Genomic DNA, 15,563 nt, shown 5'->3' with positions numbered 1-15,563 from the left:
GTATCCCTTTAAGGCTGACACCCCGAAAGCACGGTGTTCAGGGTTCGAGTTCCGCTTTGGGCTTTTTTTTTTTAAACTACTACTACTTTTATACTTTACTTTTTACTTCTATATGCTCTGAAATATATGGTTAGGATTAGGCAGGTAATGCAGAAAACAACTTGAGAGGGATAGGCTTTGCTTATTGGCGGTGAATGGAAATTGGAAAAAGTTAATAATTTGGAACTTCCAAGCATCAAACCAGAAATTGTATCGCAATTTTAGAACAGTCTGGTGGCGGATTGGAAGCGGCCATTCTAGTGTTGGAATCCAAATTCAGGCGATGAAATCTTGAATCAATGGCTGGGTTTAGTGCTTCCAAATTTTAATTGGGGCTTTGGTCGCACAGCAGGGAACAACCCCAACCACATATCTGAGCGGCAGGACCCCCGAAGGTTGGGGGGGGCTGAGATTAGGATGGTATTCGTTGACGTCACCGGATGATGTGATCTCGCGAGTCGGGTCCATATGCTGTGGCAAATTGTCAGCTGCTTCCTTTAACGTTACTTGTGTAAAGACATGCGGAAGGGTTAGATCAACATTGCTTGGAGCAGTACATGTTGAAACATTTGATTAATGGAATCGATTGGATTACAAACATTTGCCGTAGTTGTCCAGACCGGACTCATTGGCAACATTCACATATGGTCTGAGGTAGAATGGCTTGATCCCAAAACACGGTGCGTCTTCTCTTATGTCCTTTCGGCTTTTGTTGGTTGCTGTGTGGATTTATCATTTGTGCATTGGAGGTGAAGAATCTAGCGTTATTCTGAGACCAAGTTGGCTAGTTCCCCGACTGTGTTAGCTATAAGCACCAGCATGTTACAACAATAACTATTTTTGTACACCTTGAGTACAATATAAACTTTTGGGCTGCTGGCAAAGGAAAATAGAGACCTTAAAGGAGAGTATTTGGAGAAATCTCAAAATTGAAACATTTGACCACTCACTATCTATTAGCCAGAGCTAGCCACGGCTAGCGTGTCACATAATATCACGAGTACATTAACATTACAGTGAAATGCATTTTAACCTTCTTACAATAACACATACTTTAATCAAAATTTCAATTTATCCTTGCAATTCTCTCCGGACACTGCTTTATCAGTTCACATTCGACATTTGGTGCATCCGTGAATAGCACACAATGTGTGGGTGTGGCACATGACATCATGCGAATATCATCTATTGGGATCCAATGTTTGGGGACCTCCAGAGAACCGGCAAAACAAACCATCCATCCCCGGGTAAAATTTTTTTAAATACTTGGATTTGTTTTTGTGAACAGATTTTACCAGTAATTCCTTTCTCCTGCTAAAAGGATACGGTAATCACCAGCTGTCCTGTCAGTTGATTTTCTAGAAAAGAAAAAATGCCTCATATGTAAATTGCAGCATAATTACTTAACTTGCACATGGACTTGGACATGGTGTACTCCCTGGACTGATTTTCTCTCTTAACAGTATGTTTCCATCGCCAGATTCGGTTGTCTCAGTGTACATTTGTGTTCAAAATATGTTGCAGCAAGAGATGATTGATTGATTGGTTGATTGTTTTTTATTTGGTGATGATAGAAAACAATCAAACTTCCAATCATTCAGTCTGGCATCACAGAGGATAAAAAGGCAATAAAGCCAAACGGCTTATTTCCATTGTGGTCCTCAAAACGAAGCCATAAAATGGCAGCATCATGTCATCAAAATGTTAATACGTTGAAGTAAATTAAGTATTCAATCAATCAAGTAAAAGCTATAAGGACAAATATTTAAAAATGTTTTTTTAAACTTGTGTTTTTCATATAAAAACAGGGTAATGGCAACAGCAGCACAATAGAGGTACTTAAATTAATAAACTCAAATTACAAAAATACTAAATTGATTATCCAATAAGAATAAATACCGGTAACTTCATTTGAGTATTTAATTGTGGTTTTGTAACCACAGTTTGAGGGCTATTTTAAGAATACTGGTATTTAAGGATCCACTTATTTTTAGTTTTGTTCCATTGTACTGCTGCACTGTACAAAAAACTGTTTTTACCCATTCGGGTTTTGAATTTACACGGGACAAAATTAGTCGTGTAGAATACTGATGAGTTTGGCAGACGAGAACAATTATTTTGCAGGTACAGGTACTTAGGAACTTTGTTTGAGATTATTTTAAAAAGTGAGCAGCATTTTCATATAAATAATGTGTTTCTCTACTGTTAACCAGTTAAATTTTTCAAAATGTGCAGATTGCAAATGTGTACGAGGGTAGATTTTTAGGATAATTGCAGCAATGACTGCTGGCAGGGCAGCCCCTCAAAGTCAAAGTTAGCCGCAGTGATTGCTTCTTCAGGTTAATTTCAGAATAAAAGACTACCAAGCCATCGATGTCCATGTATGTCCTTTTATTTCGAAGTTGCCACCGTTCGCTACACTCCAGCGGTGGCCTCTCGGGCCAAGCCCTCGACGATACCAACGGGACGGCCATCTGGGTCTCGTTGGACGGTCTGTCAAAATACGTCATCGTGTGAAAGTGTTGTGCAAAAAAGATTGGGCACCAGACCACTGCTCAGAGAACTATGCTAAAACAGCTGAAGCTGCCATGTGGATAAACTCAAAACGGTTGCCGAGGTCCACACCAACATGATAACTCAAATGCGCTAAATATGAATTTAATGTCTTCTTTTTTATAAAGTTGTAAAGTGTATTGCCACTTTTGTGGCCCTGGTATAGTTTGTTATGAAAAAAAAGAGGAAAAAAAAAAAAAGAGTTGATTGTAAAACGCTTTTGCTCATTTAAAAAACAACAACAATCGACTCAAAATGTCTAATATGGCCATTTAGGAACACAACATGCAATATGAGGCAGTTACATTCTTATTTTATGCATGGTCCATGTGTAAAATTAAAAGGTATTAATGGCTCAAAGTCATGTTCCTAAAATCTAAATGGCTATATTTAATGTTTTGAGTTAAATGTTTTTTTTTTGTTTTTTTTATTTAATGGGCAAAAGTGTTAAATGAAATAAATGAAGATAATAATGAAAATACCTCAAAGTGCAATTTAGGCACATTTCCTTCCTTTAAACATGGAGAGTGAATTGCAAAGTAGCCTTGGTCCATCATTGAAAAAGCAGTAAAGAAAATAAGCCAGGCATCAAACTGTCAAACTCATTTACGGCTGCCAACCAGGCTGATCCAGGGACACGTCGTTACTAATGCTAACAGCTAGCTGCGAGCCACTAACGTAGGATATTTGTGTCGTACCATACAATGACAGCGTAATTAACTAGCGGTTTCTTAGCATCCTAAATTAGCGATTAAATAAACTTTCGGGGTGGCAATTTTGTAACTTCAATAAAAACTTAGGTAATGTAAGCTGAAACGTTGAAAAGAAAAGTCAAGCTACCAGTTATGTTGCCATGGAGGCCAACTTCAAAGTAAAAGTTCACTGGTGGCTATTTGCATTGGCGTCAATTTATTATTTGGAGCACTTTATTTTGAAGTTAGCCTTAGCGTAGACGGCGTGTTACGTTGAGTATGTTTCCAGCTTCCTTGACATGTCTGAATGACGTGTCGGGAAAAGAGGCAGAAAAATTATTAATTTCATTAACTCTTTGACCGCCAAAAACGTTTAATAACGTTTAGTAAAATCCAAATGAGTGCCGCCAAAGACGTTATAAGACGTTCACTATGTTTTTTTTGTTTGTTTTTTTGGAAACGGGTGGAAGAAAGCCTTGGCAAGCTGTGCTGAAAGTATCAAGCAGATCGAGTTAGTATAATGACTATTTTTGGGCACTAGATGGCAGCGATGACTCTCTTTGGACAAGATCGGGTAGGCGTCAGTAGAAGACGTGAGGCGGAGCTAGAGTGTTGAGGGGAGAATGGCTGAGGAAGCGAAAATGGCGACCGGTTGCAAGCAGCTCACGCTTGAGCATTTTTTTCAAAGACGAAAAGCATCGACCAATGCTAAAGAGCACATTGATGATGATGATGGTGACTCCGAGGTTGACGCCGAAGTTGGAAGCGTTGACGCCGAAGTTTGAAGCGTTGACGCGGCGGCTTCGATCATGTCGTAAAGCCTCACCGGCTAGCGATGCTAACGGCGGAAAACGTGGTGCACAACCGAGCACTTCTGTACAGGCGGACGTTCAATCGGACGATGAAGAGTACCCCGAGTCCAATGCATATTCATAGGAGGAGTGGGTACAGTCTGATCACGGAAAAGACACTGGTTCTGGAGATCACTGGAAAACACACACTGCAGTATATACCTGCTACTCCCCGGAAAAAAAGGCCGGCAAGAAAGTGCACGCGAAGGGGCAATCATGGTGAAACTAATCTGTGGTGCAAATCCTTCTGCGTCCCCTTGCACGCAGGGGAGTTTTACACAATATACCTCACAAAAAGAAAAACTGTGTAGTTGAAACATCCACGCAATTGTAAATAGTACCACAGTTGCACACATTTGTAAATAGTTTGCCAAATTGTTTTGTCAAATTGTTCCACTGTTGAATGTAAATAAACGTATTTTGCTATTAAAAACACTTTTTCATTGTTGGTGGTAGTGTTTTACAGAAGTAAAGCACTGTTTAGGTGTTTGTGGCATCATTCATGGGAAAAAAAAGGTGTCAAATTCACTAGTGCATGAAATAATATCGTTTCACAAAAAGCTTGATTTCTCCGTATTTTGGTCCAAAACAGAGCATTTGGGTGAAACTAACCTATTTTCTATTGTTGATTACTGAAAAACGGAATAAAGTAGAAACTAACTTTTTTTTCTGATGAAAGATGGGAGTTCAATCTTTCATTTGGTACTATCTGTGTTTCCATAGTCCAAACACAAAATTTTCTGTGGAAAGATCAGTCAAAATGCTTAAATAAGCTGGCACCCACATATCCTCTTTTCTGAAAACTTGGCAGTCAAAGAGTTAATTTGAGGACAAATTTCATCCCAAGTTCCCCAAATGTTCCCATACCTGCGACTTATGTGTTCCACAAGGGGTTTTCAAACTTCCTCTGCTGCTATTATAGTGAATGTGGACTGATAATGTTTCTTTCGTGTGAATGCACTGTTTGTTTTACCTACCAATTATCAGTGGCGGAACCAGACTTTTATAAATGAGGGTGGAGTGCTGGCGGGGCAAAGGATGCTTATGGGTATCCAAAGATTATGCCAAATACTTTGTTTTATAAACAATTAATTTCAATCTCAGTCTCTAAATGTTAAAGGTGGGGTCTTAAGTTTTCACTCAGAAATAAATACTTCATAAACACTGGATGTATACACATGAAATCATTCTCAATCAACACCTCTAGGCTTCTGTTAATGTGTGGTGGTGATTTTGTCATATTGTTGTCTTTTGCCACAAGAGGACGTTTCTGGGCGGAAAGTCAATGTTTACTCCTCCAGCCAATCACAGAGCTGAAGGCAGGCAAAATGTTGACGAGTAAGTGGGAGGTTGAGCCATGGGAGGAGTCCATTTTGAATTGTTTGTTTACAAACAGAAAGGGTCAAAACTTAAAACCCCACCTTTAAGTACATATTATAGCACATGTAGGCTCCCTTGTGAGGAATAAGTGGTTCAGGAAATGGATGGATAGATTATATAGCACGCAGAAGATTTTTGCCCATAATGTGCTGTTTATTAACAATGGACAAAATGTACAAAAAATATCATATCATATATAAAGTCTATGAACCATTAACAGTGTTCAACATAAATTAAATTAGCATTTTTGTTTTTTAAATTAGGAATTTGTTTCGTTCAAGGAACAAGGCATATTTTCTTGTTTCATTTTCCACACACCATATGAAAAAATTGTGTTACTCCTAGCACTTTATTTATAACCAACATAATGTTACTAATGTTATTAATTAATAATAATGTTATTAAGTCCCCCACTTCTAGACTAAAAACACTATATACTAAGGCCCCGTCCAGATGGAAGCAAAGCCCGCTTCGTTCCTCAAACAAATCTCACGCACACAAAAGCATTTCAAGACTTGCGTGTGTCCAAAAGACGCTGTGGATGTGTAACGGCTGAAATGTATATGCCAAGTTAAAAAATATGTAAAAGAAGAATCCGCGAAGAAGACGAACACTTTTTTTCTCTAACTTTATTGCAATCTACAGAACATGGCTTTGCATGTATCGAAACAACATGAAAAAGATGAACACAGGAGAAGTGATAATGGCGGGTGATTCAAGTATAGTGTTGTCACGATACCCAAATTTTTACTTTGATACTATACCTGCATAAAATACCTTGATACCGGTACTGAAACGGTACCTCGACAAAACTAAAACATCAGTAAAAGCAGGAAAATTAAAACTGACAAAAGAACTTCAAAATATTTGTATTTATTATTAATTCAAAATATTGGGATTTATACATGTTAATTTATGTACATACTGTATATATTTATATTTATACTGTATGTGCTTTCACATTGCATGCCATATTCTTGAAGTACTGTATTTTACTGCATTTGATGTCATCCGTTTTAAATATTGCCAATACAGTGGCACTCCAATAACTCAATATAAAGTTGCTTGAGTGTGCATGAATGTCTCTGCTCTTCTTCATTCCGCTCCCAATTAATCGACTGTGTAATCAAATACTACAAACTGGGAAGAAAATAATTCACACGCCACTTATTTTCAAGGAAAGTGTCAAAAATGCATCACAACCTGTGTCTGTTGCTCTGTCAGTCGTCTGAGCTTTTTCTATGTTTAAATGTGATTTCCTACTGTGTGCCTGTTCATTAAACACACCGTAAGTCCACTGCAGGAATGATTGCTGCTTTTTCTTCAGCTTCTCCGCGAAAAACATTTGCTCTTGTTACAAAACGTTTCTAAAACTGAAAATTGAAAACCACACGTGTGTTCTTCTTCATGTGTTTATTGAAAACATGCGTAGGCAATGCCAATGCTGTCGCGTGGCTTCCACTCTGCTTGCGCTCCCGTGGAGCCTTAATTAGCGCGTCATACTTCTCAACGAGGAGTGGATGGCCAGCGAGGGCTACACTTAATAAGCGTAACTAGCGCTTTATGCTTCTCAACGAGGATTGCACGTCCAGCGAGCGCTTCAGGGCATGAAGCCATCTTCCTGCGCCCTCTGGCACACAAGCTAAAAGAGGCGTGTCACTTACTTAAGGCGGTTTCCACATATCGGTAGACAGCCGGCTATGCGTGTATGTGTACCTGCCTTTAAAACAGAGTTGGCGGGCTGTCTCATTTTTTTTTTTTTTAAGTACCGGTACAAAGAAAAAATTATACCGAGCCGTTTTTGACGCCAAAACATCAAGGTACGGTACTGCAACCGGTATCCCGTGCAACACTATTCAAGTACAACACCGCTTGTTGAACGTGGGATGAAAGAAGCAAAATATTTTGCTGCAAAAGCAAAAGAGGCTGCGCAAAACGACTATGACACGTTGGGCTGGGTTTAAAATATCGATATACCGATATTTAATCGATATTGCTTTTAATTGCTCGATATCAATTCATAAAACCATGTGTCGATTCTTTTAATACGGCCTTTTCCGGTAAATTAATGTACCCGAGGCGAGCACATACTTGTTCAAAACCTCGTGTGAGCATTGTTCACATTGTGCCCTTCTGTTATTCAGAGTACCCCAAAAGCACCAAACAACAATAATTGAGCACCTAACAATCACCTCTGGTGCTCATTTGAGGACCATGCTAAAATATGTATGTGCACTCCTAGTTATAGGAGAAATTACTACATACAATTTTAGTTGTTGAAGCATGCAGTATTTATAGAATCACTGTTGGTCAACTCATTGGTCAAGCAGATTTGTATTTGCCCCGTCCTTATGAGTTTTCTCAAGTACTACCAGTAAGAGTTGTGTGATGCTTAGCTTTAGCCTGACTGGTTGGGTAAGAAAAGGTTTCCCCCAGGCTTATAAAATGCTGGGAGGGAAACCATGGAATAGTAAGTGTACTTTCGGTGTCTGTACAGTGCACAAAGGGTTAAATACATCAAAAGTTTTTTACCTTGATATTATTCCTTTTTTAATTGGTACCTGTAATGAAAAATTTACTTTAATTTGCATGCGGCGTAACTGCAATCCCGATGGTGAAGTACAGTATACTAACTCGTTAGGTCAGTATTGTTCCAGATCTTTTTTTTATATTTTCTTAAACGACAGCCAACTTTGTTCATTTTAATGGGAATTTGCTGACATAATGGGCAAGAAAAAGGCCGTCTTCCATTTTCTGCGCCAATTCTGATAAGAATAAATTCCTCAGCACATCAAGTTGTTTACCGTCCAGGTTAGGGACCGTCCACAAATTACATTTCCATAGTGAACAATGTCAATGGTGACTTGACTGGTAATTTGAGCCACTGTCACACGCAACTTTCAGACGGTCCTCAACTTCAACTCACTATGAGCCGGTCGGCTGAACGACTCCTTCTTATTGGCTAGTTTCATCCCGGCTTTCGGTTGGACACAAATCTTTGGCGAGTCCTCCGTGGCTATACTGCTTTTAAAGAAGCACTTATTTTCTATAAGGCGTAATTTCAGCTTTGATGTCCGCCGTGGGACGCAGTAATTCCTTGTGAGTGTCTTTGTTGTCATTAGCGGCCGTGTCATTTAATTTGTATTTTACGCACGCGATACGCCACGATGATCACGTGACTGTCCGGAATGGCCGACAATTTTTTCAGGGAAGAGTTTAAATTAACTAATTAATTATATAGCTGGTTAGTTTTTCATAAGTCTTGTATTCCTTTAATGCTGCTTCTTCATGTTTTACAGGAGTATGTGAGGGGGCTGTGTGACCCAGAGCTGCAGAAAGAAGAACGCTATCCAGTGGACATGCACTGTATCTTTGCCGGAGCCCGTGGCCTGTTCCTGGACAGACTTATACGGGACACAAGTGCAGAGGTTTTGGTTCCTGAGCCAGGACGCCTTCGTTTGCTAGGCCGTGCTGAGCCTGTTGTGATGGCGCAGAGCAGAGTTCAACAGTTTGTGGCACTTTTCCAGGTGAGGTGAATATCAAGAAAAAAGCAATGTTCACTTTAGATTACTGAAACCGTTTTAATGAGCAAAGCTATTTGAAGCCCAAATCACTGTTTATCATTTCCAAATTTCTGCCTTCTATCAATTTTATACAGGAAAAGCGAAGTCTACTGAGTGAGAGAGAGCAGGCAGTGAAACGAGCGTTCAAGTCCTTTGTAGAGGAAAGGGATGATAAGTACACCATGGAGCTTCTTCTACTACCCAGTGCACTGAAAGAAGAATTACTCGGACTGGCTCACACTCCTACCAGCTCGCAAACACCCTCACTGGTTTGTGTTTTCTTATCACCATATACTTAAAAGCTAACAATCCTTGTTAGCTGAAACAGCAGTACAGCAGTAATGGTAAAAGATGACTGTGTGGATCGGTAAATTGATTCAAACTGAGTGAAGCGACGGGGTGCCGTCTTCAACTAATTTTGCGGCGAATCATTATTTGAATCACAGGTGAAAAGCGTCCCAACGTCCCAGATCTTTAACAAAACTCTGGGTACAAAGCGAGATCAAGCCGGCCGCTGCCAGTACACTATATATACTACAGTATGTTTTTTAATAATAATTTAAATTCATAATAATATTTGGTGTTTTACTGGTTCTTTTTTGGATTGATTCAAATGTTTATTTCGAATATTTCAACATTACTTCATGAATAAGTGACAATAATCAACTAATCAAAAGAAAACAGGCAATAGGAAAAAAAACCATCAATGAATATTCAAAAAGGAGTGAAAAGTCAAACTTACTTTACTCCCACCCCTTCTCCTTAAGTAAATAACATAACCTTCTCTTACATACACACAATATATGAATTAATACACATAAACACCCATAGCCTAATACATTCGTTTAACACCACATGTACAGTCCCACCTACTACTTCAGTCTATTGTACACAATATAAACGTTTAAAAAAAAAAAAGACAAAAGAAAGCAGTCAAACGAACCAAAACAAGGAGAGAGAGAGAGAGAAACTTTTTTTTTTTTATCCCAACACACCTAGTAAGTGACCACACCTCCCTCATCCTCATATTGTTTGAAAATCCAATTTTTATACAGTATTTTAAACTGTGTCATATTTGTACATTGTTTCAACTCCCCACTAAATCCCTTCAGTAGCCTCACCCCGCATACTGATGGACAAAAACTCTTCCTTGTTGTACAAAACCTAGGTTCCATAAAGTCACAATGTCTCTGTAGATCGTAACACTCATTATGGTTCTTAAACAACTGTTGAATATTCTGTGGTAGTAAATTATATCTTGCTTTAAACATTATTTGTGCTGTTTGATACTGTACAATGTCAGGAAACTTAAGTAATTATGACTTAAGAAATAATGTGTTTGTGTGATCCTGATAACTAGCTTTGTGAATAATCCGTAATGCTCTTTTCTGTAGAGTATTTATTGAATTTGGAGAGGTTTGGTAGTTATTGCCCCAAACTTCAGCCCAGTACTGCAAATAAGGAGAGACTAGCAAACAGTGTAGAGTTTGGAGTGATTTACTATCTAATGCCCTATTTGCTTTATTAATTATTGCAATGTTTCTTGAAATTTTACTCTGTATATGTTTGATATGTGGTTTCCAGCTAATTTTATCATCAATAATTACCCCCCAAAACTTGATTTCATGAACTCTCTCAATTTCTACCCCCTCTACTTTAATCTTCACCTGTATATTCATTCTACAATTTACAAACATTATTTTTGTCTTCTCTAAATGTAATGATAATTTTTGCTGTGAAACCATGTTTTTAATTTGTTCATTTATTTTGTTATTTCCTCCTGTATTTGGACTATGTTATCCCCCGAGTGCAAAATATTGGTGTCATCAGCAAATAACACACAATGCTGTATTTTGGAAACCATATACATATCATTTATATACAAAATAAAGAGTTTAGGGCCTAATACTGACCCCTGGGGGACACCACAAACAATATCCAAACATGATGAGGAATAATCACCAAACTTAACAAACTGCTGGCTGCCACTTAAATAGCTTTTTACCCACTTTCTCTGCGTTTGGCCACGCAAGCCATGAACTCTTCAATAAACATTTGAAACAAAACAGCTCATTGCCGCAAAAAATGGTGGAGGAGGAGGGGAGGATAGAGAGGAAAGAAGAAGATAGAGGGGAAAAAAATCAAAGCCTGAGCAGTTTGCGAACCGGGTACCTGCTGCTTACAGGGCGATCACGCTAACCACTACAATATTGGTTCAGTTAGGTTTAGCAGCGCAAAGGTTTTACTTGTAGTTTACACAAGTGTCAGCCAGAACCTTTTCTGGGATTTCAAGACAGCCATTTGTCATTACACTTTGGCATTGCAAATGTGAAGGATAATTGTTTGCTTTGAATTCATTTGGACAGAATGTTTACTGATAAAGGACAAAGGCTACTTTTATCACTCTCCCATGGAAGTCTCAGAGAAAGTGGGCGTGCGTTTAGTCCGCAGAGGCGGTGTGGGGGTGGATCCTCCTAATGACGTCAAACAGTGACAACAGCTCGTTTTCTCAGGTTGGGAGGGGCTGGTGCTTGGAGAGCAGAGTAACCTCGAATTTCTCATAAAGGAGTGAATGGAGGAAAACACTACTTTGGTGATGTTTTAGGTGAGGAATTGGCTTTTAACAGGGCTAAAAGCTAAAAAAAAAATAAAAAAAAGTAGATTTTTCACATTGCTGTCCCTTTAACAATTGCTATTAGGTAAAGTTGATCAGTTCTGTTCTACTGAATGGTAGACATTAAGATAATTATTATATTTTTCCAATCATTGTGCTTCTTAGTTGTGACTTGAATGAGGTGGCGCATATATAGGGAAGGGGGAAGCTAAGGAGCCGTCAGTAGCTCATCTTTTAAGACTTGGGAACTGGCGGATTACGAATTGAGTAGTAGATTAAAAAAATTCTGGGCCGATACAGATTGATAACAAATGATGTATACTGATTTTAAACCAGTTTTAACATAAACTTAACATTCATAGCATTTGCAAAAACAAAAAAAAGCTATTCATATCTTGTGCATAACTAGCCACAATTACTTAGTTACTAATTATTGTAAATACATTTTCTAAACCACACATCCAGCATACTGCCACTTGTGCAAAGTTACAACTCACAATAACGTTTGGCTATAACAGAACTGAAGAACATCTTTTAATAATCCAGAAGATGAGTGCATTTATTTACATGCACTTCGATTTACCGATTTAGCTCATTTTCAACAATTCGATTTTTAAAATGACTAAATAAAATGAATTAGATTTATTGCCCAGCCCTACCTTGAACATGGCGCCAACTCCACACGCACTTCTCGAGAGTTGCAGCCCTCTTTGCGCTCTCCCTTTTGTGTCTCACATCTTTCTTTGCATGGATGCATGTGTGTGATTTCTATGTGTAGTAGTGTTGTTCCGATACCGTTTTTTGGCCCCTGATACCGATTCCCATACCCAGCTTTGCAGTATCGACCGATGCCGAAAACATACCGATACCTAAGTTTTTTTTTTATCAACATGAAAAAGCTGTCTTGCCATTGGTTCAGAGCACTCAAGGGCCAATACGATGTCTTAGCTCGGCATGCACTGAACATGTCAGTGAATGTCGTGCACGAGCAAGACACTAGTTGCTGCATCCAAAGTCCTATATTAGCGTCGGAATTAATGGTATCGGCATGTTACTTGTTAGTACTCACCAATACCGATACCACTGTTTTAATGCAGTATCGGGGCCTCTGCCGATACCAGTATCGGAACAACACTATAGTGTAGTGTGCAACACAAAAGTAGAGCAATGTGAGTTGAATTTCCTCTAAAGGGATTTATTACAATGAGAATTCTAAAATGTCATTTAACATTAAATTAAAATTAGAAAGGCAATATCCACACGTTTTTCTTAAAAATTTAGCTTTTGGAAAACTCCAGCTAGATTAACTACCCTTCAGTTTTGGTGTGTAAATTGGTAGCTTTTTGTAAGTGATGTGACATTTTCTCAGGAACCACTGCAGCATTATTATGCAGCAAAGTTTCCCATCTCAAGCTTTCTTAAAGTATGAATGGTAACAGCAAAATTACTGAGAAACATTTGGACATAATCTGATTATCACAATCTTTCCCCGAGGGGAGACACTTTGAATCCCAGTGCCTTACAGCGTACATCTTTCACAATAATCATGTTGTGTATTTACTGTAAGACCAAGCTAAACCATAACCCAATATTTTGTTGTCTCTCAGGCTGTCCTGAACCAGAACCTACATTCCAACATAGCAGAATTTGAGCAAGATCGCTCACAGAGTAGCACTCCTGTGACGGAGCTCTCCATTCGCATCCTTGACACCAGCTTTGAGGACAGAGGGACACGGACGACACATTTTGGCGACTGTGCTGGAAAAGCAGGAGGAGGCATCGGTTTGGGTCCCGAGGCCATTCTGCTGAATGGCACCAGGCCTTCACACAAGCGACGCTCTTCAGATAATGAAACCCGGGACACTAAGCGACAGTACTCTCTAGAGCGGAGGGACGAGTCCCCGGAGCGGTCGAGGGACAGGGAGCGACACTGGGACAAGGAAGGTGCCGCTAGTGGTTATCGATCCAAAAACGCGCCTGCTTCATGCACAGTCTCCTCATCATCATCCTCAACTAAAGCAAACACAGTTGCTGGTGCAATCATGCTGAACCCTTGTGAGGGTATCACTGAAGAAAGTGAGGCAGTCAGCCCAGAAACCAATCTCCGTTGTTTGGTCAATTTCTTCAGGTGAACATCACAGTAGTAAACATCAACACAATTCATTTTAAATTCATATTAATGTACAAATGTATTTCTTCAACCAAATTTCCTTCAGAACCATGGGTTACCAGCAGGACGTAGTGGAGCGTGTCATCAAGGACACGGGACAAACGGAAGACACCTTCCTCATTCTTGAGAAAATCGTGGCAGAAACAAACAGTTGTGGGAGGGAAACAAAAAGAGGAGTTAAAGAAACAACACTGAACAATGGGCGCTCCTCAGATCTTTCCTCGTCCTCCTCAACAATGACATCGCTAGCCGTCGAGAAGGAGCGGGATTCTGCAAGATCCAAGGAGAATATTAAACCCAACTATCACGGAGCCAGTAGTAATGGACTTGGCCATCGGAGGCAGTGCAGTGGCAGCGAAGCCAGCACTCAACAGGTAACGTCCATCTTTAGCCACGTTGTTACGGTTTGGGTTAGGTAGCAATAATATGGATGGAAAGGAAAATCTTTCTAGTGTTTCAGTGTGTAGTGTTGTTTTTGTGTGCCAGATACTGTTAGCTGTGTTAGTTACTGTATTTACAAAAGCCAAAAGCAGCACAATGCCATGTACTAAAATAATCCACAACAAGAAACACGATTGTCTTGCTCATCATGGAGCTTTTCTTTTTAATCCTCTGTGTATTTTGAATGAGGTGAGTTTTGCATTAGTCCCATTTTAATCCCAATATTCCACAGGGCTAATGACTCTCTGGGCAAATCAACCCACCATAACGTTTGTAGCCCAACGAAAAGGTGCAGCAATGTACACTGAACAAAAATATAGATGCAACACGTTTGTTTTTGCTCGCATTTTCCCGTGAGTTAGGCTCAAAGATCTAAAACTTTTTCTGCATACCGTATGGCCATTCCCCTTACAAATCGGTTTAAATCAGCGGTGGTGAGCATTTCTTCTTTGTCGAGATAATGGATTGGATTATTTTGTGGCATAGCAATGATGATTAGATGGGCTACCACAAACGATTATTTTGCTAGTCGACTAATCACCAACAGTAGTTGTGATTAGTCAACTAATCATATGTAAATAGCAGCTTATTGCAACAAGCAGCTGCTCTTTTTAAAACCATCATTAGTTTTTGGGGGAATTCTTTAAAAGTATGAATAAATTTACTCATGTGCTCCCCAAAACGTATAAATACGTTGTATTTGAAATATTACCATGCTCCCAAAGACATAAGTTTTTTATGTTTTTTTTTTTTAATGCTAGATCATACAGAAGGCTTTGATGCAGCCTCTGAACTGACAAGAATGCATGAAACATTAACAATGGTAGTTATTACAAAAACGGCCAACAGGTGGCAGAAGAGTATAAGAGATCTACCAGGGCCATGTTGCAACAAGCTGTTTCCCCCACCGTTATAAACAGATTTGTGAATAATGATGAAATTTAGCTATATTTTAATGCTAATTGCTGCAAAACGGAAACAGATAGAAATATACTTTTATTTCCTGATGAAAGAAGAGACTCTAATCTTTCTTTTGGTAGGTTTCAAGTTTTTTATAGCCAGGCTTGGGGAGTAACGGAATACATGTACCGGCGTTATGTAATCAGAATACAAAAAAAATGTAACTGTATTCCGTTACAGTACAGAAAAAAAAAACATGTAATCAGATTACATGTACACTTATTAAAAATGGGGATTACTTTGAGGATTAGAGCGAGGGGGAAGAGGGAGGGAGAATGGGGGGAGGGAGGGAGAGGGGGA

General features: G+C 39.2%; 1 protein-coding gene across 1 annotated transcript in view; it reads left to right on the top strand.

Annotated features, from left to right (window-relative positions):
• The window catches only part of n4bp1 (nedd4 binding protein 1), a 30,070-nt gene that overhangs the window by 1,097 nt on the left and 13,410 nt on the right, over positions 1-15,563 (top strand). The window contains exons 2-5 of the mRNA XM_086072963.1: positions 8,815-9,042; positions 9,174-9,347; positions 13,300-13,820; positions 13,909-14,236. Coding sequence (XP_085929089.1) covers positions 8,815-9,042; positions 9,174-9,347; positions 13,300-13,820; positions 13,909-14,236 — 1,251 coding nt within the window. The remainder of the gene's footprint in view (positions 1-8,814; positions 9,043-9,173; positions 9,348-13,299; positions 13,821-13,908; positions 14,237-15,563) is intronic.

This window comes from Leptonotus elevatus, chromosome 4 (assembly GCF_054856555.1).
Source record: "Leptonotus elevatus isolate MCC_2025b chromosome 4, RoL_Lele_1.0, whole genome shotgun sequence".
In the NCBI taxonomy this organism is placed as follows: Eukaryota; Metazoa; Chordata; class Actinopteri; order Syngnathiformes; family Syngnathidae; genus Leptonotus; species Leptonotus elevatus.
The sequence above is the reverse complement of the archived record's forward strand: the minus strand, read 5'-3'. Positions and strand labels throughout refer to the sequence as shown.